Genomic DNA, 26,381 nt, shown 5'->3' on the forward strand with positions numbered 1-26,381 from the left:
ATATAATATAAAAAACAAAATAAACATGGCGGGTCCCTCCTTCCATTTCAATGGCATTCACAGGAGTTAAAATGCTATAACTAATTCATTGAAAATATTATCCTTTCATTAGCTGCATCTGGCTCCTCATCAGTATCCACAGGGTCAATAGAACGTACAGAGCGGTGGAGCTGCTACATTGTTAAACTGCTTACAGTGCTTTCCCTCTTGAGAGAGAAGCTTGTCTTCTTGAATAGCATATATAGCTAAGGCCCAATCCTGCACTCCTTGTGAACTCAAAACTCCCACCGAATTCAATGTCCTTTAATACTAATGGGGAGGTTCATGTGGAGAACTGTTTTAGGACTCATTTTCTCTGCGTCTATGAGAAGTCAGTACACAGTTCCTTCTGGGGAAATACCTTTTTCTCTTTGGTGAAGTAAGTGATTAGACCTACTAGATAAGTAATCAGATCACAGAAGCCACTATCTGAATTAACACTCCTGTTGGCTGTCTCAGGGTATGTCTATACAGAAGCTGTGACATGCAATCTCCAGCTCAAGAAAATGTATCTGCATTAGTTCTCATTGAGCACTAAAATTGGAAGTGTAGTTGTCATGGCACGAACAGCCATGGGGGTACGTACCTGTGGGTTTGGACAGGATCACACTTGGGCATCTAATCCCTCCCACTGCAAGTGTCGTCAGAGCTACACTTTTAATTTTAGCACTCTAGCATGATCAGAGCTAGTGCAAGTAGGTCTACTTGAGCTGGAAATTAGATCTTCCAACTCCAGGGTAGACATACCCTTGAAACCATTCTATCACTTCTAGAGTTATCTTCTCCAGCTCAGGGTTAAGGCACATTTGGGGGACAATATGTGGAAAAAGTCTACAATGTGCTATATAGGACTTCAGTCGCCAGTACCAAATAGGCAACAATTTATATATGTCTGTGCACGTGCATGTACACACACATACACACACACCTTTACTGTTTAGATTTCTATTGGTTTCAGTGCTACTCATATCCTGTCTTCATGTTAACAGGGTCTTCAGTTGTAAATTGAGGCGTATAAAAGTTTAGTCCCCAATAACAGAAAGCGTAAAGATATGTTTTCCCCCCACAAATCCTATTTTAGAGTCTATATCGTTTTCTGTGTGATGAGGAATCTTGTTTCCTAGAACATACTGTACCACTCAGTAAGATCCCATTTGTATTCTTAATTTCAATGGAAATTTCCATGTACTTCTAAAAATCAATTTATATCAAGTTCAAGAGGAATAAATCTATGCATATTCAGTGTCTACTTAGTAAAGTTTTTTTTTGTTTGTTTAGCATGCTATTATGAGCTTTACTCTCTATGGCTATTAAGGTATAATTGACTTTTTTTGTTTGACTGAAAGAGAAAATTAATTTCCCTTGAGTGTAACCTTTGTTACTGATTGCACCAATGAAAGATAAGGCTCTATAACCTTCTCTCTTAAAAATTGTCTCATTGGCAATTCAAGAGGCCTAATTTTTCAATACTGTAACCTTTCTTTCATTCTGTAAGATTAACTGACTGTGCAAGTTTTCCCAAGTTAAGCAGTGATCTCCCAAAGGAATACTATTAGAATCACTCTCTCTCATGCTCACAAAAGGTGAACTTTAGAGAGATTTTGTTATTCTCAGAAATTCAATTTCATGTTAACAGGTAACTTTGCAATAACTGAACATTTTTTTTTCTCTTTCTGAACATATTGCAAGATACTACATAAAAGTACGTTGGAAAGAAGTTAATGTTGCAAAGTAAAGCACTCAAAAGTTAAGAAAATGCCAGACTTGAGGTTGCCATAATTTGTCCCCATGAGCATATGTATTATGATACAGTCTTTAATTACAGAATCACATATTATTTTCCACAGAATTCCTGTCATTCAATGCACAGGATGTATGGTGTACACCACAGGTAGAAATTCAATATTTCCTTTAATCCTCATCGATCAGTGTGTGGCTCTAGACCTTATGTACTGAAAAAACATCCAAACCCTGTAGTGAATATAGAATTATTATTTCCTCTTGGGCTTTTCTATGGTGCTCATCACCATAATATCTGAGTGCTTCACAGACAAATTCATTAATCATCACAACATACCTGTGAGGTGAAGAGGTATTAATTATTATTACTTTACATATGAGGAACTGAAGTACAACATGATCAAAGCCAACTGTCAAAAATGCCCACTAATTTTGGGATTCCTACTCACCTGCTATTCGCAATATCTCCAAAGGCCAGATATGGGACACTACATGGGGAGGACTCTGAGTTACTACAGAGAATTCTTTCCCAGGTGTCTCGCTGGTGGGTCTCACCCACATGTTCATGGTGTAACAGATCACCATATTTGGGGTTTGGAAGAAATTTCCCCCCAGGTCAGATAGGCAGAGAGCCTGGGTTGCTTTTTTGTTGTTGCCTTTCTCTGCAGCATGGGCCACCAGTCACTTGCTGGTTTCAATTAGAGTAAATGGTAACTTGAAGTCTTTAAATCAATATTTGAAGACTTCAGAAACTCAGCCAGAGGTTATGGGCCTATTACAGGAGTAAGTGGGTGAGTTCCTTTGGCCTGTGGTGTGCTGGAGGTCAGACTAAGGACAGAAGGGACCATCATAATAATCCGAAGTCTATAAGATTCCTAGGGACTAGTTTTTCAGAGTACTTGGTATTTTTATAGCACTATATATAGTCACCTCACAGCTCCCATTGATGTCACTTGCAGTTGTGAGTGTTCAACACTTCTGGAAATCAAGCCACAGCAGTTTCACCTTGCGTTCTCAGAAAATGAAGAACGCACAGTTGGTGGCCACTTGTGAAAATTTTTGTTTAAGCGACTTCCCCATTGCCCAGCATTACCTACTATTCTCTAGGGCAAAGACAGGGAGAGAATCCAATTTTCCAGAGTGACATTCAACCATGTAATCCACAAGAACATCCCTTCTCTTCCTGCAGACCCTCGCCTCATTTACTACACACCTTACAGTTTCTGCCACAAAAGATGCAGGGCTCGCTCAGACAACAGTTTCATTCACTACACAACCTTAATTCATCCTCTGACCATCATCCGTCTTCTAATGAATGAGGCAGACTTCTATGAAAAAGATAGTGTGCGATCATATAATTAAAGACTAACATAACGCATGTGCAACCTTCATTCTAGTATTTCCTAAGCTTGACTTTGCAACCTTAATATTCTTTTAACCTCAGGTTTTTTTTAAATATAATTTCAGAAATTTTTTAAAACTACAATGTGAAGAAAAATTCTAGCACCCTATGTGGGTCACCAATAGAGCTGGAAACTTTAGATCTAGAGTACAGAAAAAGATTGGTTTTGAAAAATTTTTTTGGCAAAAAAAAAAAAAAAATTCTGTGCTTGGTAAACATTTTCTGTGAAAATTTTTCACTTTCCCACCAAGAAACCAGAACTTTTCTTAAGATTAAAATGTTCTGCGAACATGATTTTTTGGGTTGAAAAATGGCTTTTCATCAAAAATAATTTGCTGAAAAAATTTAGAATGCCTCTATTATAACCCCTACAAATTGAGATTTAAAAAAAAAAAGTTTTCCACAAGCTAAATCCCAGAGTTCTTACTCAGGTACAACTCCTCATCCGACAACAAAGAGTTCTTCCGCCTCCCCCACGGAAAATATGTAGCACCTGGTCCTATAAATCTCTTAACATTTCTACTCTTTCCTTTATCCAGGAATAAAATGAAGGACAATGAGGATGAGGGGAACAAGGCGGCAGGAAATCATTTTAATAAAATAAAGTCTATGGGAACGCAGTACCCTCTTCCTTTGCTACCGCAGTATGATACATATTACTCCATTTCAGAAATGCTTTTTCTCTTCACCCTGCCTTGCAGAGTCCAACCTGAAATTCAATCAGCCAAACAGAAAACCCAGTTGGTCAAGAGAAAAGACAGCAAGCTTTTCCAGCATGGTCTAACATTCTGACTGCATCTCATGTGTCAGAGAATCAGAGAAGAGTTCTGTTTCCCTGGTGAGTCAGAATAGGCTAGTGACAAATTAGAAAGGATTTACTCTTCTCGGAACACATGACTGATTTTCCTTTCTTCAAAACCTGTGTTAGGTTAAATCCTTTTATACAATTTATCTTAGTATAAGGTAGATTTTGGATTACTATGGTCATCACCTTTATTTATGCAACTGTGATAGGGAAACCAACATGGTTAACATTAACTAAGAAGGAAACAGTCTTCTCATTAACTGCACTTTGTTTCACCAACGTTTGGGGAAGCCTAATAAATTCTGCAATAAATACACTCAGGTGCATGTTTCACATGTCTGCCATTTGGCTTTCCTAACTTGCTTATTGGAAGGATCAGCCATGCTAAAAAGAAACACAATATAGTAGCAGACAGAGCGAAGACCAGAATCTATGCACGATAAATGCTTTGATTTAAAATATTGTGATATTTAAGCTGTTTAGATAATATTCATTATTTAATATTGTATAAATATGAACTATTGTAAAATGGTATTGGATTTACAAATGTTTCTGTTCAAACATATGCACTATGGGGATGGGCATCTTCTGGCCAGGGACCATCTTCTGTTCTATGTTTTTTCCTAGCACAATGGGTCCTCAGTCCTGGTTCAAGCCTTTAGATACTACCAGAATACATAACAACAGTAGCAGCTCCTTTGTCAGACTCCCCTCCCCAGCATATGGGGTTTAATCATATATTCTTATGCCCTAGTAATATTCAGAGGCTGTCATGGCTTACAGGAACCACTGGCAGCCAGGCATAATATAGAACAGATTTCAATCAGGCCCAAATTTAAGGCCCCAGCTGTCTCTAAAACCAGGGGAGTGAAAAGGCGGAGTAAAGCTATCTTCCCCCCTGCACCCTTGTCACATGCCAAGCATAACTTAACCAGACAAGAGAATCTGGCTCACAGATACTGAAAGGTATTAATTATATCTAGGTATTTAATTTGAAGTTTATTCTAAATTACTTTTGTGATATATTTGCACCTATGGGTTACAGGGGACACAGAGGAGGAGATGAAAAAAACAAAACAATCAACTAAGGTATCCTTTTAAAATGGATTTATCTGGAAGTTACACAAGCTGTCATCATAGTAGAACAACCATAGAAGTTATTAATGACCTCCTTAGCTCTTCCACCTGTCAAGTATTTACCCAGTTATGTTTACCTTGAAAGACAATTCAGGTAACTTAGTAGTGTCATGGTAACAACTTCAGCTAGATAGTTTACATTAAAATACTCAAACTGATTTGCTCAAATCTCTCTGGAATATTTCAGAATTCTCTGACTGATTTTTAAACTTAAAGTTCCTTGCAGCATATGAATGAGAAAGCAAATTTTAAATTAATGACCAGTACAAAAGAGCAGCCAACTACACTCACATTAATGGCCTCTAGGCATTACAGGAGTACAAATATTAAACAGTAATAATAACCAAACAATTAGGAGGTAGAGGTCAATGAACGCTGAGGCAGGAGGAAAAGAGAAGGAAATCCCTGAGCATTTGCTCAAATTCTAAATGACTTCTGTTGGCCCAGGCCCAGGCCCCCTTTGTGCACTCTTCCATAGTCATTAAGTAAACGAGTCTTACATGCACAAGCGCTCACATACAGTGAATTTTAAACTTGCACACATATATACTTGCAATAGGAAACACTTGATATATTATACATGGGATGCTGTTATTAAACACAGTAGTGCAACAGAGCTCCCAAAACTCTCTGCCAGAGCTCTGGCACAAAGGCAATTAAACAAGCTGGGCAAGGATTCAATGGCAATTTTCACAGCTAAGACCACGCACACTCTCAGTGGCTTTGTATGAATGCGATGAGAGAAAAAAATCATTTAAATTCTACCCCCATCCAGTAAATGATACAATAGTTCACATTTTTAAAGAATGCTGACGTGCAATGCCAGGGTGGACCAGAATGAGAAATGTTTGAATTGTTCTATAACTTCCCCAATCACGCTTATCTGCTGTGTCTCTTGGTACCACTTCCTTTGAGATGCAAAATCCAAGTGGCATCTTCAAGACCATTCAACTACACAAGTCACTCTCAAGAAACAGGAAGAACAACATGTTTTCCTAGAGAATCATAGTATTGTAGAACTGGAAGGGACCTTGAGAGGTCATCTAATCCAGTCCCCTGCATTCAAAGAAGGATTAAGCATTATCTAGACCATCCCTGACAGGTGTTTGTCCAACCTGCTCTTAAAAATCCCCAATGATGTAGGTTCCACAACTACCCTAGGCCATTTATTCCAATGCTTAACCATCCTGACAGGAAGTTTTGCCTAATGTCCACCCTAAACCGCCCTTGCTGCAATTTAAATCCATTGCTTCTTGTCCTATCTTCAGAGGTTAAGGAGAACAATTTTTCTCCCTTCTCCTGTACGAACATTTTACGTACTTGAAAACTGTTATCTCCCCTCTCAGTCTTCTCTTCTCCACACTAACAAACCCAATTTTTTCAATCTTCCCTCAGAGGTCACGTTTTCTAGACTTTTAATCATTTTTGTTGCTCCTCTCTGGACTTTCTCCAATTTGTCCACATCTTTCCTGAAATATGGCACTCAGAACTGGACACAATACTCCAGTTGAGGCGTAATCAGCGTGGAGTAGAGTGGAAGAATTGCTCCTCGTGTCTTGCTTACAACACTCCTATTAATACATCCTAGAATGATATTTGCTTTTTTTTGCAACAATGTTACACTGTTAACTCATATTTAGATTGTGGTCTACTATGATCCCCAGATCCCTTTCTGCAGTACCCCTTCCTAGGCAATCATTTCCCATTTTGTATGTGTACAACTGATTGCACCTTCCTAAATGGAGTACTTTGACTTTATCCTTATTGAATTTCATCCTATTTACATGAGACCATTTATCCGGTTAGTCCAGATCATTTTGAACCTTAATCCTATCCTTCAGAGCACATGCAATCCCTCCCAGCTTGGTATCGTCTGCAAACTTTGTAAGTGTACTCGCTATGCCATTATCTAAAACACTGATTAAGTTATTGAACAGAACTAGACCCACAACTGATCCCTGCGGGACCCCACTCAATATGCCCTTCCAGGTTGACTGTGCACCACTGATAACTATTTCTGGGAATGGTTTTCCAACCAGTTATACACCCACCTTATAGTAGCTCCATCTAGGTTGTATTTCCCTCGTTTGTTTATGAGAAGGTTATGCGAGAGAGTATCAAAAGCTTTACTAAAGTCAAGATATACCACATCTACCACTTCACCCCATCCACAAGACTTGTTACCCTGTCAAAGAAAGCTATTAGGTTGGTTTGACATGATTTGTTTTTGACAAATCCATGCTGACTGTTACTTATCACCTTATTATCTTCTAGGTGTTTGCAAATTCATTGTTCATTAAGAACAATCAAGACCAATCAGTTTATTTCGCTTTTTTATAGGTTGGCACTATATTCACTCTTCTTCAGTGCTCTGGAATCTCTCACATCTTCCCATGACTTTTTGAAGATAATTGCTAATGGCACAGATATCGTTTCAGTCAGCTCCTTGAGTATTCTAAGATGCATTTCATCAGGCCCTGGTGACTAGAAGACATCTAACTTGTCTAAGTAATTTTTAACTTGTTCTTTCCCTATTTTAGCCTGTGATTCTACCTCATTTTCACTGGCATTCATTATGCTAGACGTCCAATCGCTACTAACCTCTTTGGTGAAAACTGAAACAAAAGAAGTCATTTAGCACTTCTGCCATTTCCACATTTTCTGTTATCGTTTCCCCAACCCTCAATGAGGAACAGGCCTACCCAGTCCTTTGTCTTCCTCTTGCTTCTAATGTATTTGTAGAATGTTTTCTTGTTACCCTTTATGTCTCTAGCTAGTTTAATTTTGTTTTGTGCCTTGGCCTAATTTTGTCCCTCAGACCTGAGTTATTTGTTTATATTCATCCTTTGTAATTTGACCTAGTTTTCACTTTTTGTAGGACTCTTTTTTGAGTTTCAGATCATTGAAAATCTCCTGGTTAAGCCAGGGTGGTCTCTTGCCATGTTTCCAACCTTTCTTATGCAGAAGCATGTGTATAGATAAGCTCTCCAAGAGTTGCACTTCAGAGTGATATTGTAATTATGCATGAGACAGGAAATATGATGGACCATCAACAGAACTGACTTTTCACACATGTAAAAAACAAACTAACAAAGCAAAAAACCAACCAACCAAAGTAATCTTAGATATTTTGCTAAATAAACAGGAAATTGTTCTTCTCCCATAGGGACAATTGAGGCATATGTTTCCAAACAGTATCGATTCATCAATATTAATGCCAGATTCCATTATGTAAATTTTGTCAGTGACAGGTACAGAAAAGATATACAAACATAGAATACCAGGCTTTCATATAAACTATGAACTCTAATATGGACGCTAAGGCCAGATTCTGTCATTTTTACTCAGTAGTATTCACAGAGTGAGGTACTATCAATGTGAGTAAGGGTGGTGAAATCTGGCCATGACTTATTCATTTTTAAAAACAATACTTGAAAAAATTTTAGTCTGCATAGGTAACACCTCATTAAATCAGTACTTTGATTTCTCTTGATTTGAGATTAGCTAACTTGACTGAAGAAGACATATATGCTTAAAGTTTAGGAGGCACAGAAGAAAATAGATCACATTGGTAGCTGTTTTTTGGAGAAGGAAGAAGACATTGCTAACATTTAAGGGCATTATGTATTTGTGGCTACAATGTCACAGTAGCTACTTTCCATTCATGTTTCCAGTTTCTAAAAACCACACATTAACCATCATACCAAAATCTGTTGGATGCAAAATATTTATTAAATGTCCTCTTTACAGAGGGAGCTGCAGGTGCTCAGCAACTCGGAAAAAAGTCAACTTATTTTTGCCTGTTTCCACATAAGTGGATTTAGATCCTGAGTTATAGGCACCATCATTTGACTGTGTTGACTGTAGTGGTTTTAAGATCTTTTACACTTGAGATTTTTTAAAGGAAAACATTGAGAAGTTTTAAATTCAGTGGGCCATACCAATTTGTCCACTTAATAAATGTGGAAAGAAAGATTATCAGGGTACTGTAAATTAAGCTCTTTCAACTTTTTCATGTGCATTGAAACCATTTCCTAAGATGACTAAAGGCTTGATAAGTACACAGGATTTGGCTGAATATAGTAGATTTACTGGGCTGGAAAGCTACATTAACTGCTAAGGTCATCTATCTCATGTCATTTCATTGTGGGAAATAATCTTAAATCACAGAAAGGTCACTTGAAATTGCCATTATAGCAAATATGTCTAAATAAATGTGAATTTCTTACAATATTATTTCCTATCATCAATGAACATTTCTTAACCTAGAAGAAATTATATTGGGCTCACACATGTCTTTGAATTCTTCTTGACCTTTATCGTTCAATTTCCATCCCTGGCCTTTCCACTTTGGATGCAACTTTTGCATAAACTTGATTTACAATGAGGAAACCTAGTCCTGTTAATGGACTGATACTGAGCACTAGAACACGGTCACATTCTTCAAACATACAAAGAGGTTTAAAAAGGGACCTAGACGGGTATGTCTACACTGCAGCTGAGAGCGAGCCTCACAACTCAGGTAGACAAACTCATACTAGCTCAGCTAAAAATAACAACGTGACCGTTGAGACCTGGGCAGCAGCTTGGTCTCATGCCCACCTGATCCTAGGCTTTGAGCTCTAGCGGCTAGCTCAAATCTTTGCTGAAGCTGCAACATTCACACTATTTTTAGCATGCTAGCTTCGAGCCGAGCTATCATGAGTCTGTCTACCCGGGCTGGGAGGCTCGCTCCCAGCTGCACCATAGACATAACTGAAGGTACAGACTCTTCTGAAATATGAATTCGTGAGTCTTGAGGTAGTGACTACAGAATCTAAAACCATGTTTTTCTACCTGTGAAGTTGGTGTTTTGGAGAGATTCTCACTTCTTCTTGGAGAGCTGCAACAAAACGCAGGTAAAATTTGACACAGCCCATAACTATCATAAGGAATTTACTGCCACAGGTTATCACTGGGCTTAGTAAATATCAAAAAAGACTTAAATGCTTGTGACAAAGTTACAGGAACAGCAACTACCATTATACTAGCTTGGATACAGATGACACCTGCTTGTGTCGGGAAGAAGTTTCCTTTGAATTGTATAGTACTGCACAATTAGGCACCGTATTAGTATTTTTCACCACCACTTAGAACATTTAGCATTGTTGGAGCCAGGACATCAGACTAGCCAGAGCCTAGGTGTATTCTTCTACAGCAACTCGTATATTCCTAACAAGGCTGGGGGATGGAAACAGTCAGCATGAAGTAGGCTGAGTCCTAAGAGGAAATTAATAACCAACAAAGAAAATTTAAGATTTGCTCTTATCATGTGTTGCAAGTTATCTTCCCAATTGGTACTATTTTTCTTTCTTCAAACAACAGGAGTAAGACTTTATCTTTAAAATTTTCAGTATATATCTTTATCTACGTCTTATCTTAGGGGAGAAATTTAAATGTCAAATTTGAGAAATTTTGATCTGAAAGAAAAAGCTAAAACTATAGGCAGCTAGTCTGCCAGACATCTCCCTTAACCATGTGCATGCAGTAACATTTCACAATTGTTTAAAAAGGTCAGTGTGACCCAGAGACCTCTTGGTGCCAATTGGCAGAGGGCATAGGGGTGCATAAGGGGATTGGTGTCTACGAGTCTGGTATTTACATACTAGTTCACTGAAAAGTGTCATGTAAGGTCTTTAATGAAAGCCAGTGTCACACTGGTCATCAATCATTATGAAATGTATATACTGATAATACATAAGGAGTTACGTATCTACACTGAAAATCATGTTCTTAAGGTCTATGAGTTAAGGCAGGTCACCAGAAGATGATCCACCTACTCCTGTCAGGCAGGAGGGAAGAGATGACTATCCCTCTTTGTCTGGTCATGTGTGTACTGTCTGCTTCGCAATGGAAGCCTGTCTAGAGTCTGAGCTGAATGTTAATAAGAGATTGTAAAAAAGAAGAAAGAAGCACACAGGAAAAATCAAGTAGCGGAAAGCGGGGAGGGTTGTCATCCTGTTTATAAGTCATGAGAATGGATTTTTGGATTATAACCGTAGAGACAGAGACAAACTCTGCATCTTTCATCTAGGAAGTAAGCTGACAGTGGGGTTGCTTTATGAATGGAAGATCACAGCCAAACCTGGTTGTAATATGCTGGAAGGATTTTAGGTGAGCTTTTACTCTTATAGCATAATGTCCTATTAGTTAAGTTTAGGCTCTAGTATGCACATTATTGTTTTATTTTATGTGTAACCCTTTGTTTCCAATAGCTCTGCTTGCTATGATTTGAATCTCTGTTCTTTGTTAAATAAACTTATATTTGCTTTCTCTATAAAGAAATTTAAGTGCTGTGGGCAAAGGTGTAACCAGTAAGCGGTGGTATGTACTTCCTTTGGGAACAGCCGATCTGGTAATTCTGTGAGTATCCAATAGATCGGGGTAGGACACTGCGGGTGAAGCTCAGAGGACTCGAGGGTTGGAGTATGCCTACTGGTACCTGTAAAGAGACAATAGGGCCTGAGTAGGCCTGGCGGGGAGTGGTTTTATTGCCAGTAGCTGGTGGAGTCAGAGCTGACCCTGACAGGCACAGACAAGGTTTCTTCATGCTAAAGGCAGGAGATGGTGAGGTGCCTCATAATCCTTGGTATCCCCAGGAACCATCACAGGTCACATGGGAATTATTATTATTCCTTTTGTATTGCAGTAGTGCCAATGAGTCCAAGTCATGGACTAAAACCCCGTTGTGTTAAGCACTAATCAAACACAGAACAAAAAGCCCCCGCCCCATCTGCATTTGGGCTGATCCTCTCTAAAAGCAAGACATCCGTATGAATTTAGTAGTTGTGGGTAGTGTCAGAATTTATAGATGTGAAGACTGCAGCATCAGTTAACCACAGAACCAGAACAGCAAGGGCAGCAGCAATTCATCCTTTCTGATACTGGCCCACCCTTGCTCTAGAGGGTTACATGCTGTGGACGAGACTGGAATTTAGTTTCCATGGTGCAGTCCGTCTTTCACCTCTTTGCTAAAAGTGCCACAAAGGATCCTGGCTGTGGCTTTTAGACATGGACTGAGGCTACCAATTCACTGCACAAAGGTCCCCAAACAGCTGTGAAACAGGAATTATGTTTGAGAAAGGGTTTTCATAGGAACCTATGGGAACTGAGTGCCAAACTCTCATTGAGCTTCTTTGGAAAGCCCAAGCTTGGACACTGCTAACCCTGGGGTGAAGTGGAACTGGTCAGCCAGGATATGGAACCTTTCATTTCGATTAACAATCATCTGAGCAAGGAAGTCCCACCCACATCCTAGTAAAATTTTAATGAAATGCACCATTCACACTATCACTTTCTCCTTCTGCCAAATTTTGTCACTCTGATATATTCCTATTCTAAGCTGCTCCTAGAGAATTAATGCCACTGGAGCACAACATGAGAGTTCCACAAAAAGGGAGTTCTCAGAATCGAAGCCCAGTGGTCATGGCATTGGTGACATGACAGAAGACAAAGACCCAAATACCATGGACTACCCAGGGGCTTGAAGTACAGGGTCTTGAAAGTTTCACCAGGACAATCTCAAAGGCATTTCTTTAGACTATTTTCTGTGGGAAAATGCTTCCAAGAATACTCCATGCCATTGGGTCTGATGCCGAGAACAAATATATAGTTAGCAAAGCACCTGCACTGACAGAAGATGTGGTATTTTTGTGGCCCATTACACACTGTGGAAAGGGAAATGGAGACAGAACCCCTAACAAGGCCCCGTTCTCTTCATAAGGAGAGTGAAAAAGATTACACTGGCTGCCTCAAACAGGCTAGGAGTGGAAAAAAGACAGCCTACTGCTCTCCCCCCCCACCCCCACTTGTGTAGGGACAGAAGAACTCTCCAAGAAGGGAATAGGAGGATTAGAGCTGGGAAAACACTGAACATATTTTTCTTCAAATATTCACTCTGGTTTTCAAATGCATTTGTACTCGTTTTGCATTCACCTTCCAGGAATAGTTGCACACTTAAGTTTCACTGGCATGAACATTCCTGGAAAGCCAATTTCAAAGCTATATGCATAGAAATCAAAATTTAAATTCAAAACCATGGAAAGGTGCACCAGAAGTGCTGGTGTACTCATTCAGCCAGAGAAGAAGAAATATAATATCCTGTACTGTATCTGACCAACCACAATTAACCAACACTCGTATCATGAATTTATCACAGAGAACTGTTCACAATCAAATTGACCGAGTGTTAAAAGTTTGCAAACTATTAAAAAAAATAAAAATAAATCACAAACTGGCCGCGGTTCGCTGTCCCGGGCCAATGGGGGCGGCGAGAAGCCACGGCCAGCACATTGCTCGCCTGCGCCGCTTCCCACCGCCCCCATTGGCCCGGGATGGCGAACCGCGGCCAGTGGGGGCCGCGATCGGCCGAACATGCCGCGCCAGCAGGTAAATAAAACTGGCCCGGCCCGCCCGGGTGCTTACCCTGGTGAGCTGCGTGCCGAACGTTGCCGACCCCTGGCTTATAGGTACAGAACAGAAAGATTCAAGATTCATTGTCTAAATTATTTGCTCAGCTCCGAAGTTGACCAAGTAGCAAAGAATTTCATACTAAACTCAAATTATCACAACTATGTCAGATTCCTAGTATAAAGTCTTAAGTTTAGGAGCCACGCATGTTTCATATCAACTCTTAACTATCATTTCAGCACAGTGGATGGCGAGAGCTTTTAATGACCAACATTCAAACCTACCTTAAAACTTCTCTAATTAAAAAGTCAACATTATTTCCAGAAATTGTAGAGCAATTCAACAATGGCAAACAAAGAACTGAAAATAAAACAAAGCCCATGCAACAATATAGGCCCCGCTCCCAAACACACACTATTATGATTAGAAGAACGGTGCAGATTGCAAGCAAGCACATAACATCCATGATTCCAATTGTTCATCTAGTCAGTAGAGAATCATTAATTAAGAAAATGACCCTACCTGTAGAAGTATGAACACCCTCTAACTGTGTTGTGAGTAAAATGTTCCTGAGTCTTCTCATTTCCAAAGTCCTCTAGGGGATCTGACCACAGGATATCACACATAGGTCCATATGCAGGTGGCTCCTTGAATCGATCTAACTAAGAAAATAAGACAGAAATACTAACTTTACACATTTTATTATTTAGGAAGTTAAAAATATACATAGATTGGATACTAACTTGTTATTAGGCATCCAGAAAACATCCATAAAAAACACATTAGTGATAAGCCTGCAAATTGAGGCCCACAGCATACTGCAATTTGGGGCCCAGCTGCTCTCATCTTTAATATGGTGGATACTTGGATGACAATGGAGCTGGCACCTACAGCATAAGTGAGTCATATCTCTGCATTTAAAAGAGAAGGAGGACAGATGCTTTTGCTCCATTCTGTGCAATTGAAGCGTGACTCTTTAGTTCCTGCCCTGCCGTGGGCAAATATTGGGTGACCTGCTGTATTTTAGGACTATTCATCCATCATGAAACTTGACTAAAGGAGCTAGGGACTTGTTAAGGGAAAATGACAACAGTCATACCAGAACAAATTTCTTTCAATTAAGATATATCTAATATAAAATTTTAAAGTACTAAGGTAATGGCACTGCACTGTAGCATCTCATAGCTTTCATTAACTTCTACTTTAACCTTATTTAGCTGCAGCAAAGAATCCCTCTTTCTTTCAGAATCTGTTAAAAATTAGCAAATTATACAGTTATACTGCAAACAAGACAGCATAAAAACTAGGAGCAACATTAAAAATTGATATTTTTCAGAACAAAAACTATGTATAAGCACCCTGTAAAGATATGTTTATAAATCAGTCTGACAAATCTATCAAATTCTCCATTTTGTCTAGGAAGTGAAAGGCAATATAAGTGATTTTTCATTTTTTCCACACTCAGTTAAAAAGTTTTTAATAAGAGAAGGCCTCTGCATTTCTACCTTCACATGCTCATCATGAAATATTCATCGCAAACCCACACTTCTAACTTGTTTCAGACCTCTAAATAATTCATGCCTTTGTAACTGTAATACAGCAAAATAAAATAACACATTCATAATTATGAAAAAACCTGCTGATTGCCAAGGATGAATAGACTTGTTAATGAAAAAAATTCTGAAAATGTTAATGACCCTAACCTGGAATTTAAGCATTAAACAATTTTAACCTACCATTTTGCTATGCTGTGACAACAACAAATTTTTAGCAAAAGACTATTTCTGTTTAATCAAAACTTTAGCTTGCAAATACAGCTTTACATTCATTAATTAAAATGCAGATAATGTTTTAATCAAATTGGTGTAAATGAAAAAGCTACTACTAGTGTATCAGTTTCTCACCATGATACAAAGTATTCCTGGCTATTACAACGATTTATTTAGTAGTTTCAAAGAATGGAAAAAAATGTGTATTTTTATTTGCCAATCTCCTTCAACAAGTGTTACAAATGTGAAAATCCCTAAGTTTTAAAAGTAAAATGAAAAATATTAATTTTGAATGGTTTCAATTTACACATTTGTAATATAAAATACTATATAAGATTTCTTTCAGTGCTGCATTATTGTGGGAGGGGGGAATCTCTCTAGACTAAAGAATAGGTAACAACGGAATTATGGAATTTAAACAGCGTAATGCCTGTCTTCATAAACCTTTATGAGGTTTAAAAACAAAATCTAACAAGACACTTAAATACAGGTATCAGTGTAACATACCTCACCTGAGATGTTAAAAATATTGGAGTTGTTTTCATTTTGGAAGCCTATTCATCTCTGTGTAAGCTAACCATGTTTCTACATCTCTAACACACCACTGTGGTAGTGACTGGTTGTTGCATTAATACCTCCTTTGCTGGACTAATGGAGCACCATTAAAGGGACAGTCAGATTTAGAGAGATCTGATCTTCTGTCTCATTTTATTAAACCTGTCTGTCTGCAGGCTAAGCTTCCAGAGGTTGAAATATCTATGTATTTTTCTGGTCTGACAATCAGGGTCCAGACATCCCAGGGGGAAGAACAAGTGGTCCGAACCATAAAGAATAAGCAATTGAATCAACTGTTTGTACATTATATTATTGTACTATATAAAAGAATATTGAGTAAGGTCTTTTATGAAAGCCAGTGACCACTGGTGATTGATACCATTCTGAAATGTATGCATATATTATTGTACTATATAAAAGAATATTGAGTAAGGTCTTTTATGAAAGCCAGTGACCACTGGTGATTGATACCATTCTGAAATGTATGCATTAACATTTTATGAGGAATTATGAATACTTACTGATATTATGCTTTGAAGTTTGTGATCAAACAACGAGAGAAACAGGTTCTCTCCCAACCAGGAAAGAAGGTTCTGATCTCCCAGCCAGGAAAGAAGGATCAATAATAGGCCTAAGGTTCAGCCAGTAGCTAACCCTCCTGCAGCATTATAAGCAGGGAAGTGTGACTCTGGGAGCCCCTGAATGCCAACTGGCAGAGGGATCCCCATATTGTAACTTATATCGAGCCTGAAACACTCATTGCTCCATAGTATGCATCTCAAAGGTGTCATGTAAACTGGTGATACGCTGATCCTGAAAATCATTGTATGACATATAAATGGACTGTATACATAAAGTTACAGATGCGTGCTGGAAATATGTTCTTAAGAGGTGTTTGGGAGGCAGAGCATGAATTCAGCCTGTCCTAGACAAAGAAATGTTGTTTCACAGCCTTGACTGTGCCTCCAATGCAAATTAAGCGAGGTGTGACCTAAGACAACGAAAGGCCCATTTACATGCAAGGTAAAACAAAGCCATCAGACAAGCAAGTGAGAGGAAGCTGATCACTTAATCTCAACAGGGATGGAGCCTGCACCCATAGAAAGCCTTCCTGCCTTTGGAAACAGGGTAAATACACTTTGGTAAAATATAAACTGAGGCAAAAAGCCAATTTGTCACCCTTCACCTGAGAAGACAAAGAAACCAAGCACTTTGGGCTCTATATTGCATCCTGGCTAAGGACTGGCCAACTATGCTGCAAGAGTGACCATGGTGAGAAAACTTCTTTGGACAAAAGACTAGTTTGTCTTGGATTTTAGTCTTAGAAGCGTATTTTTACTTTGTACCCATTTCTATTTCAATTCTTTCTACTTGGTATCACTTAAATACCTGTTCTTTGTTAATAAACATAATCTTGTTTTATTACACAACCATTTCAGTGCATTGTTTCAAACTGAAGAATAAAATCCTCGGTCAAACTAACAGGATGGTGCTGTGTACTGTCTCCTTAAAGGAGTAGCAAACTTGATAAGCTTTGTGAGTGCTACAGAGAGAGGGGCTGAGCACTGCAGGGGAGATGGTTTTGGGGAGACTTAGAAGTGGAAGGACTCTTGGTATCACCCTGCTGCAAGGGTTAACCAGGCTGGTGGAGGCCAGGGTGAGGTCATTGTGCTGCAAAGCAGGCTGCTGGTGTCACAGTTCTGAGCCACAGCTGTGCAGCACAGAAGTACCCAGGGTTACAGGGCACATGGTGACACAACCCCTTAACTGGTCTGGGTGAAACCCCAAAGCATCACATATGGCTCCGTCACTCTTGTACCTGAAGGCTTTCCAAGTAAACTGAAATATAAATGTATTTCTCTCTCTCTCTCCCCTCCTTAGCCTGTAAGGGTATGTCCGCACAGCCTGCAGAAGTGAGCCTCCACTCCTCGGTTAAACACTCAGTCTCTGAAGCCCATCCTCCTCCCTAGGCTTCAGAGCCCGGATTTCAGCTCAAAAGCCACAACTTCAAAGTGCAGTCTACACCAGGGGTTCTCAAACTGGGGGTCGGGATCCCTCGGGGGGTCACGAGCTGTCAGCCTCCACCCCAAACCCCGCTTTGCCTCTAGCATTTATAATTGTGTTAAATATGTAAAAAAGTGTTTTTAATTTATTATGGGGGGTTGCACTCAGAGGCTTGCTGTATGAAAGGGGTCACCAGTACAAAAGTTTGAGAACCACTGGTCTACACCACATGTGTCAAACTCAAGGCCCGCGGGCCACATCCGGCCCGCCATACAACTATATCCGGCCCGCGAAATCGTTTTATATATCTGTTTTTAATGGCCCTGTGATATGACGCCCCAATAACACACACTACAAATCCCATGATGCAGTGCAATTGCCGCCAACGGCAAGCCGCGGTTCAAGTTCGCGGTCTGTTGATGTATACAACGCTAATATCAAATCAAAGCTAGACCCCAACAATGGCCAAGAGAAAACTTGATTCTGAAAACCGAGGCTTTCAAAGCCGGTGGGAGAATGAGTATATGTTTACTGAAATTGCAGGTAAACCAGTGTGTCTCCTTTGCGGGAGTAATATCGCTGTAATGAAGGAGTATAACCTAAGACGGCACTACGAGACGAAACATGAGAACAAATTCAAAAACCTGAGCGCAGGACAGAAGCTACAAAAGGTAGAGGAGTTGAAGAAGAATTTGACATCCCAGCAGACGTTTTTCACCAAAGCAAAATCACAAAGTGAAGCTGCTGTGAAAGCAAGTTTCATTGTGGCCGAAGAGATCGCCAAATCAGGACGGCCGTTTACCGAGGGGGAATTCGTAAAGAATTGTATGATGAAAGTGTGCGACGTCCTTTGTCCAGATAAAACGCGAGCGTTTGCAAATGTAAGCCTCAGCAGAAACACTGTTGCTAATCGGGTTTGTGAGATGGCGACTGATTTGAAAACACAGTTGATTGAAAGAGCAAAAGATTTTGTTGCATACTCCCTTGCCGTGGATGAAACTACTGACGCGACTGACACTGCACAGCTGGCGATATTTATCCGTGGTGTGGATTCCAATTTGTGCGTAACAGAGGAAATACTGGACATTAAATCGATGCACGGGACAACGAAAGGAGAAGACATCTTTGGAAATGTATTTCAAAGTGTAACCGACATGAAACTGCCGTGGGAAAAACTCGTTGGACTTACAACAGATGGCGCACCTGCTATGTGTGGTGAAAAAAATGGACTGGTGGGAAGGATGCGCTCAAAGATGCGGGAGGAGAACTGTGCCGGTGAGTTGACAGTGTATCACTGCATCATACACCAGGAATCGCTGAGTGCTAAAGTCCTAAAAATGGATCATGTGATGAACACTGTAACACAAACCGTCAACTTTATCAGAGCCCACGGTTTAAATCACCGCCAATTCCAGTCTTTTCTGCGGGAAATAGAGAGCGAGTTTGGTGATATGCCATATCATACGGAGGTCCGGTGGCTAAGTCGGGGAAAAGTTCTCAAAAGACACTTTGAGCTGCGAGAGGAAATCTGCCAGTTCATGGACAGTAAGGGGAAAGACTGCACAGTTCTGCGGGATGAAAAGTGGAAATGTGAGTTGGCGTTCCTGGCTGACATAACGTCGCATCTTAGCGCTTTAAACCTTCAACTCCAGGGACGGGAGCACATAATAACCGATATGCATGATGCAGTGAAGGCATTTCAAGTGAAGCTGCGCTTATGGGAGACACAAATGCACCAATGCAACTTGTCTCACTTTCCCTGTTGCCAAGTAATACGGAACCAAGAAAGTGCCACAGTTTTCCCAAATGCCACCTTTGCTGAAAAACTCAGCGCGCTGCGCACTGAGTTCGCACGGCGCTTCAGTGACTTTGAGGCACAGAAAAGTAACTTCGAGCTGCTTCGCAACCCATTTGCAGTCGATGTGGAAACCGCACCTGTAGAAATGCAGATGGAGCTGATAGAACTGCAATGTAACGGGACACTGAAGGCAAAGTACGACACTGCGGGGCCAGCACAGTTCACTCGCTTCATTCCTGAAGCGATGCCGCAGCTCCGCCAACATGCGGCTCGAATCCTGTCCATGTTTGGCAGCACATATCTGTGTGAGCAGCTGTTCTCTGTGATGAAAATTAACAAAACGTCACACAGGAGTCGCCTCACTGATGAACACCTGCAATCGATCCTGAGAATCTTCACAACACAGAACCTAACCCCAAACATAAACGAACTTGTTGCAAAGAAAAGACTCCAAGTATCAGGCTCTGACTAAATAGGACAAGAAAATGGAATGTTATGATTTGTTATGATTATACTTTTGCTTTAAATTCAATTTTTTATTTATATTTTCAGATTTTTTAATATTCCAGCATGTACAGATTTTGAATGTATTGTATTGACAGGATATTTTTTTATGAAGAGCAAAATATTTTAAGTTGAAATGTATTTATTTTGGAATGATATCCTGTATTTTGGTTCATATTAATGGTTAAAAAACATAAATATTTAGTCTGTTAAATAAATGGTTATACTGTTCGGCCCGCGAGTTTTGAGTTTTGGCCCCCTGTGCAATTGAGTTTGACACCCCTGGTCTACACAATCATTGTTAGAATCTCGGCGCGAGCCCCACGAGCCTGAGTCTGTTGATCCAGGCAAGGAGGCTCACTTCTGCAGGCTGTGTAGATGTGCCAACAGAAAAATAGCTTGATAAATGTAGAGAGTTTTGTGCATTTGTGTAGCGTATTGAGGAAAAGTCAAAGAAATAAATTTTGCATTTAGTTAAAGTGGCTGCATCTGCAGTCATTTTATCTCTTGTGGGAAGTGAACTCCACATTCTGGGTCCAGCTCCTATCCAAGTTCTGTGTCTGACATGCCAAAGCCTTCTCTCCTATTGCCAGACCGTTTCATTGTTCCAGTGGAACTTAGTTGTTGTGTGAAGTCAGTCTCAGAAGGAGAAAAACAACTCAGGAAGCTAGGGTCAAGCCACGGAGGCCTTGGAATACCAGGGGAAAGATCTTGAACTGGAATCTGGATTCAACTGAGAATCACTACAGATAGTTGTGAGCCTGATATGTTCATAACAATCTTAGATTCTTCACTTGGCTCCATTGAGGCAGGGTGAAAAATTCCTAGCTCACCTCCTCAACTCCAGTGGTTATTTCTGAATGGCCTCACTAGCTTCTAAGTATGATCTTTTAGGTAGTGAATCTAGACTAGAGACAGTTCACAATACAAAGCGTCTTTTAAAAGGAGGATTTTCCGAAGTGCTCAGGATTGGCCTCACTCTGCTCTGCAATGGAAGAAGAGTTAGGCCAAAACTAAGGTCTTTTGAGAATCCCACCCTCAGGGTTAGGTCAAGAGAAATGAAATTACCACCCTTAAAAGGAAAGGGGGGAAAAAAGTAAATTTCCATTGCAATTCACATGCAAGGCTCTTTCTAATGCCAGCAACTGCAGATCTATTACTGATAACAAGCAGAAGACATCTTGCATTACATCGCATTGGAAACAGACAGAAAGGTCGCAGAAAGAAATCACCTTCCAGTGAGAATGACTGGATTTCTTGCAAGCAGCAGCCAAAACATTCATTAAGCCACCTCAGGAGGTCCCTGGATGCACACAAGGAATAGACCAAGAACAGACAGTTTGGAAGGATTTTTTCCAAAAGCATTATTGACCTTGCCTGAGAGGGATATGGCCCTTCAGGGGAAAGTAGACTTGAATGGCACAGTGTAGTTAGTGAAGTAACTAAAAAATAACCTTTAGAAAGAGCCTTTGAATCAGGGAATCTGTACTGTTTATTCAAATGATGGCTAAGGAAAATGTGATTATCAGCGGTCACATATTACTCATCAAGCACTGAACACTGAATAAATGGTCTGCCATGTTATGCAATTAAAAGACAGCACACAGCAACATTTTCTTGGGAACTGAACTGCACAAATGAAAGGTTTTGGAAACATTTTTCAGAATTGGGGCAGGTCTTCCAAGGGACAAATGTCAAGAAGAATCAGTATCATTTTCACTGTCACAGCAGAACTGGAGACTGTTCTACTTGGAAAAAATGCAAGACAAGAATCACAAAGATTCTGTCTCTCCGAAGACAGGACTCTTGTCCAGGTAACCCTGGCCATCAGACTCCTCAGTTTACAGAGAGAAAATTTTGCAGGGTAATTCAAAGCAATACTGACAGTTAGATAGTAGGGAACGAAAGTAAATGAGCATGTCCTCCCTCTGTGGTAGAAAATCAACCTCCTAAAGCATATTAAGTGTTCTATAGACACTCACATCTAACAAGGCAATCCCTGGTTCCCATTTCGACTGCCTGCATTTAGAGTATGTCATTAGTTTCACTGCAAACACATTGCTGCTGCAATAGTATGATGGAAGTAAGACATATGGAGTGAGGCATTTCTTGCTTTCTCAGTTTGTTCCTGTCCACTTGTCTCAAGAAAAACTGATGCACTCTAGATTGAAAGGAGGGGAAGGAGAACACTGTTACATCTCCGCTCCTCCGTAGCAGAGCCATACTGAGACCAGTAAGGCACAAAGCAGGTTACACAGGATACAGCTTGAGGCATGTCTAGTTGTCTTTTCACTGATTCTGCTACCCAGCCAATGAGAATAGCTTATCAGGTTCAGTTTTATATCTGAGGGTGCAAAAGTGAACACAGAGCCAGAATTCAAGAAAGTTCTGGAACAGATTTTCACATGCCAGGTACCCACTATTGCAACCAGATTTTCAAAATAGCTCAGCTCCCATTAAGGCACATAAATGAGGGCCAGATTTTTAAAAGAGCTCACTACCCATCTCTGAAGTTATTTTGGTTGCCATATAAAATCTATTATGTTTGTTGCAAGTATAGTTATATAAAAACCCACACATGTACACATGTTTTATTTCTCCAAATAAATTCACAATACTCAATTATTTCAACCCACAATAAATAATCAACAGGATGCTTAAAAGGTTCCAAAAGAAAGGAATGATCTAACGACTCCACATTCGACTATGCTTCCAAACTTATTTACTTTAAATTAATTTTTCAAAAAGCAAAGAAGATGAATCCTACATTTCATTACTAACAAAGATTTTGGAAGCTTCCTCAATAAAATAAAGGTCCAAATTTCCTTTTTTTCCTGTTTTAGAAAGACCAGAAAAGGACGACAGTGTTCAAGATTAGTTTGAATGCAAAGTGACAATGAAAAACCAATAACTTTCCCTATAAATCTTAAACAAATTAACTACATTAAAAAACCCTCTCATTTTATGTTAATACATGGTTTTAATGTTTATTAGACTTGAACAGTACCCAGACTTACTTTTCTGATGTCATCTAAAGTGTTGATCTCTGGAGACAAGCCACCATGTACACACAGGAATTGTTGGTTCATCAGAGCAGCCAAGGGAAGGCAGTCAAAGGCATCCATGCAGGCATCATATACTCGTTCTGAATACTTTATTTTACCTTTTGGATAGTAAGATGGTATCAGAAGACGGTGTTCAGTATTTTAAAGAAAAAGATTACTGTAATTTAAGGGCTTGGTCCTGCTCTCAACTAGAAAGGGCCAACGGACTTCAATGGGAGTAGAACTGTATCATAAAATCCTAAATAATATTTTACAGAAAATAAATCACTGTGCATACTGAGTCCCCCCCACACACACATTTTGGGCACTAGAGATCTGGGTTACTTTTACATGCTGTTGGGAAAATTCTACATAATTTAATAGAGATGAAACTACTAAGATTCTATAGAACTTCAACAGCATTCCATAGAAGTTAGTCTAAAAGCTTATAGAATTTAATACAGAATTTTTTTTCTACAGAAGTGTTAAACCAACCAATTTAATACAGAATTATATTCCTGTTAAGAAATTCCATAGAAAGCTTTGAAATTCTGTAGAAAACTTATTATTCTCTACTAAATGATTTCCCATAAAGAACAGCTCTATGCAGAGGAATCTGAACTTTAACCCACATCCTTGTAATTAATTATGTGCAGAAACATCACTGTGAAATGAATGAGCTAATACAATGAATCCAAAATGTTAATTTACCAATATGCATATTAAACTCAGTAAACCATGGAGCATTTGAACCAATTAACATTTTTTCCCATCCTTTATGTTAAAGTGGGAATGTGGAACCATGCAATAGCTTCAGTTTATATTACTGCAGACAAAGGTTATTCATTGTGCAAATCAAGGTCTACAGCCAATAATCTTTGAAGTATCCCAGTATTCTTTAATACAATAAAGGAAAGAATGCCATTAAAAAAAAAAAACTTACAAGAAATGCATGATACTGTATGTTTACACTTCCAATTTAGAAGGGAAAATGCCCTATATTAAGTAACAATCTTTTAAAGGGATTCTTAAGCTTTTTCATACCATAGATTAAATCTTAATTGAGGCGTTGCCTAACAAAAGTACCTGCCCTCCCAACTGCATAATATCCCTGGTGGAGGACTACAATCCTACTCCAATCTACATTAGCTTACCTGGAAAGGTAATGTTAAGAAGTGTTATTTGTTCCGACCCCAAACTGAAGGAAGAGATGGTGCACAGTTGTACACTAAGAGACCAATGTTAGCAGAGATACCAAGACAATCATGCTTTTTGTTTTGTAGGCACACTAGAAGGAAGGAGCACAGAAGTGCAGAAACTGTAGCTTCCCCAACATCTACAGTATTTGATAAAGTTTCCCCAGGTATCTTTAGACTTTCCATGATTCAAGAACACAGTCCTTAACCCCTTCATATTACCAATCCTTTCGCTTGTCCATTTTGCCATATGTTGAAACAGAGATTTTTGCATTATATTTTTCCCTTCAGTGGGTTTCCCCTTAAGAGAAGGATGGTTTAAGGATGCAAAATCATTGACATTAAGTACTACATGAGTACTTACTAAGTAACAAACAATTACAATGTAATATGGAAGAGGTTGTGAATTTAAAGCACACTTACATTCTTGTTTAAATGTGAAATACTCTGTTAAATGTCTACATTCATGATTCCCACGAAGTAAAAACAGTGTTTTGGGATAAAGGATTTTCAAGGCCCACAAATACAGCACACACTGTAAAACAAAAACAAAAACATGAAAATAGTCACAGTGATTGACAAAGGTATAAAATATTTTAGCCTTGTTTCAAAAGGTATACCCAGCTGTTCATATATTTTATGCAGATTGTTTCTCATGCTTTAAGGTAGCTTCATAGCAATTATTAGGCTTCAATGTAGTTGTATACTCTTGCTAAGTGACATTTTCCTTTTACACACATTTGTGTACCACAGCTCCTGAGAATTATTTTCTTGCATGTCCAGGGAAAATAAGACCAATCTATCTTGGAGGGTTGGACAGAAATCTGCCATGGAAACCATTTCACAGGAAAATCTGCATTTCATGACAGAAGTAACAAAATATTGTCCTGGAACAATTTCGTAAGCACTTATGAAAAATCACTGAATTCATGAAATTGGAAAATTTGTATACAAAAAACTTGTAGTGAACACTGGCAGTTTTGCACAAGTCTGGAGTCAGTCAGTCAAGCAGAGTTAAGAGACCCATGGTTTGTCTAGCTCCACCCACCATGTGGACAGTGCTGGCAGGTTCTAGAACCTCGGGCAACAGGGTTTGGCAGGCAGCTTTCCAAAGTCTGAGGTGAACTCATGCCATAATCTTTAAATTAAGGTGCTCAGCACCACTGAAAATTAGACCCTTTTATAACAGTACATAACCACAGGCACACAGATTTGAAAATGTTAACCCAATTCAGTAATATTTGGGTTTTAATGAGATCAATGTCTGTTGCAGGAGAAAAAGAAAGTGCCTGAATTCAGGTTTTAGCATATACAGTAAAAAGACTTTGATTTAATCTACCAAATGTATATATTATACTTTTTTTTTAAATCTCACTTGTACTTACACAGTATTTGGTTAATGATCTGGGATTTGAGAGAGTTTGGTTTTTGAAGAATTTCAATTTACACTTTGAAACCCTCACGCTTTTAGTGAACCATTTTTGGTGATTCCATTCTCGCTTATAATTTGACATTTCTTGATCATAAGGAGGAAGGGGATGAGGCTATTGATGATCTTTTTAATCTCTGAATGTTTCAGTTTCTACTTTGTTCCCTCCTATGTTAAAAATGAATTTAACTCTTTCATGCTCTTTGTAAAACACACTATTCTGTATCTATAGTTACATAAAACACAAACACCAAAGCGAATTTTCTCTTGAGTTTAGGGCTAAGTATGTGTAAAGGTCTGGAAGCTTGGAGTTTATACACACAAATTTTCCTGCTTCCCTCCCGGAGGTTTGGAGTGCAGTAAATAAAAGGAGCAGAGAACGCTACCTACAGAGTCAGTAGATCCTGGGAATTCTGGCACAGAACAACTCCCTCAGACTGGAGAGCCTGCATCTACACAGCACGCTTCTCAGCTCACCCAGCCTCCTTTCATCCCCTGGACAGTACTACCA

The 26,381-nt window shown here is 39.3% G+C and overlaps 3 protein-coding genes across 40 annotated transcripts in view; 2 read left to right on the forward strand and 1 right to left on the reverse strand.

Annotated features, from left to right (window-relative positions):
* LOC135983898 (general transcription factor II-I repeat domain-containing protein 2A-like) overlaps nucleotides 1–26,381 on the forward strand; it is a 984,084-nt gene that overhangs the window by 719,733 nt on the left and 237,970 nt on the right. The gene's annotated exons all lie outside the window — the stretch shown is intronic.
* Nucleotides 1–26,381, reverse strand: part of PPP3CA (protein phosphatase 3 catalytic subunit alpha) — a 299,060-nt gene that overhangs the window by 56,333 nt on the left and 216,346 nt on the right. For all 38 annotated transcript variants that reach the window (XM_005278513.5, XM_005278516.5, XM_065597626.1 and 35 more), the window contains 3 exons: nucleotides 24,865–24,976; nucleotides 23,219–23,364; nucleotides 14,094–14,233 (listed from right to left, as the gene is read on the reverse strand). In XM_005278513.5, coding sequence (XP_005278570.1) covers nucleotides 14,094–14,233; nucleotides 23,219–23,364; nucleotides 24,865–24,976 — 398 coding nt within the window. The remainder of the gene's footprint in view (nucleotides 1–14,093; nucleotides 14,234–23,218; nucleotides 23,365–24,864; nucleotides 24,977–26,381) is intronic.
* On the forward strand, nucleotides 18,123–20,475 carry LOC135983897 (general transcription factor II-I repeat domain-containing protein 2A-like). The gene has a single exon (XM_065597612.1). It carries the CDS (start codon nucleotides 18,361–18,363, stop codon nucleotides 20,167–20,169), a length of 1,809 nt encoding a protein of 602 aa, XP_065453684.1. The 5' UTR covers nucleotides 18,123–18,360; the 3' UTR covers nucleotides 20,170–20,475.

Source organism: Chrysemys picta, chromosome 5 (genome assembly GCF_011386835.1).
Source record: "Chrysemys picta bellii isolate R12L10 chromosome 5, ASM1138683v2, whole genome shotgun sequence".
Lineage (NCBI taxonomy): Eukaryota > Metazoa > Chordata > Testudines > Emydidae > Chrysemys > Chrysemys picta.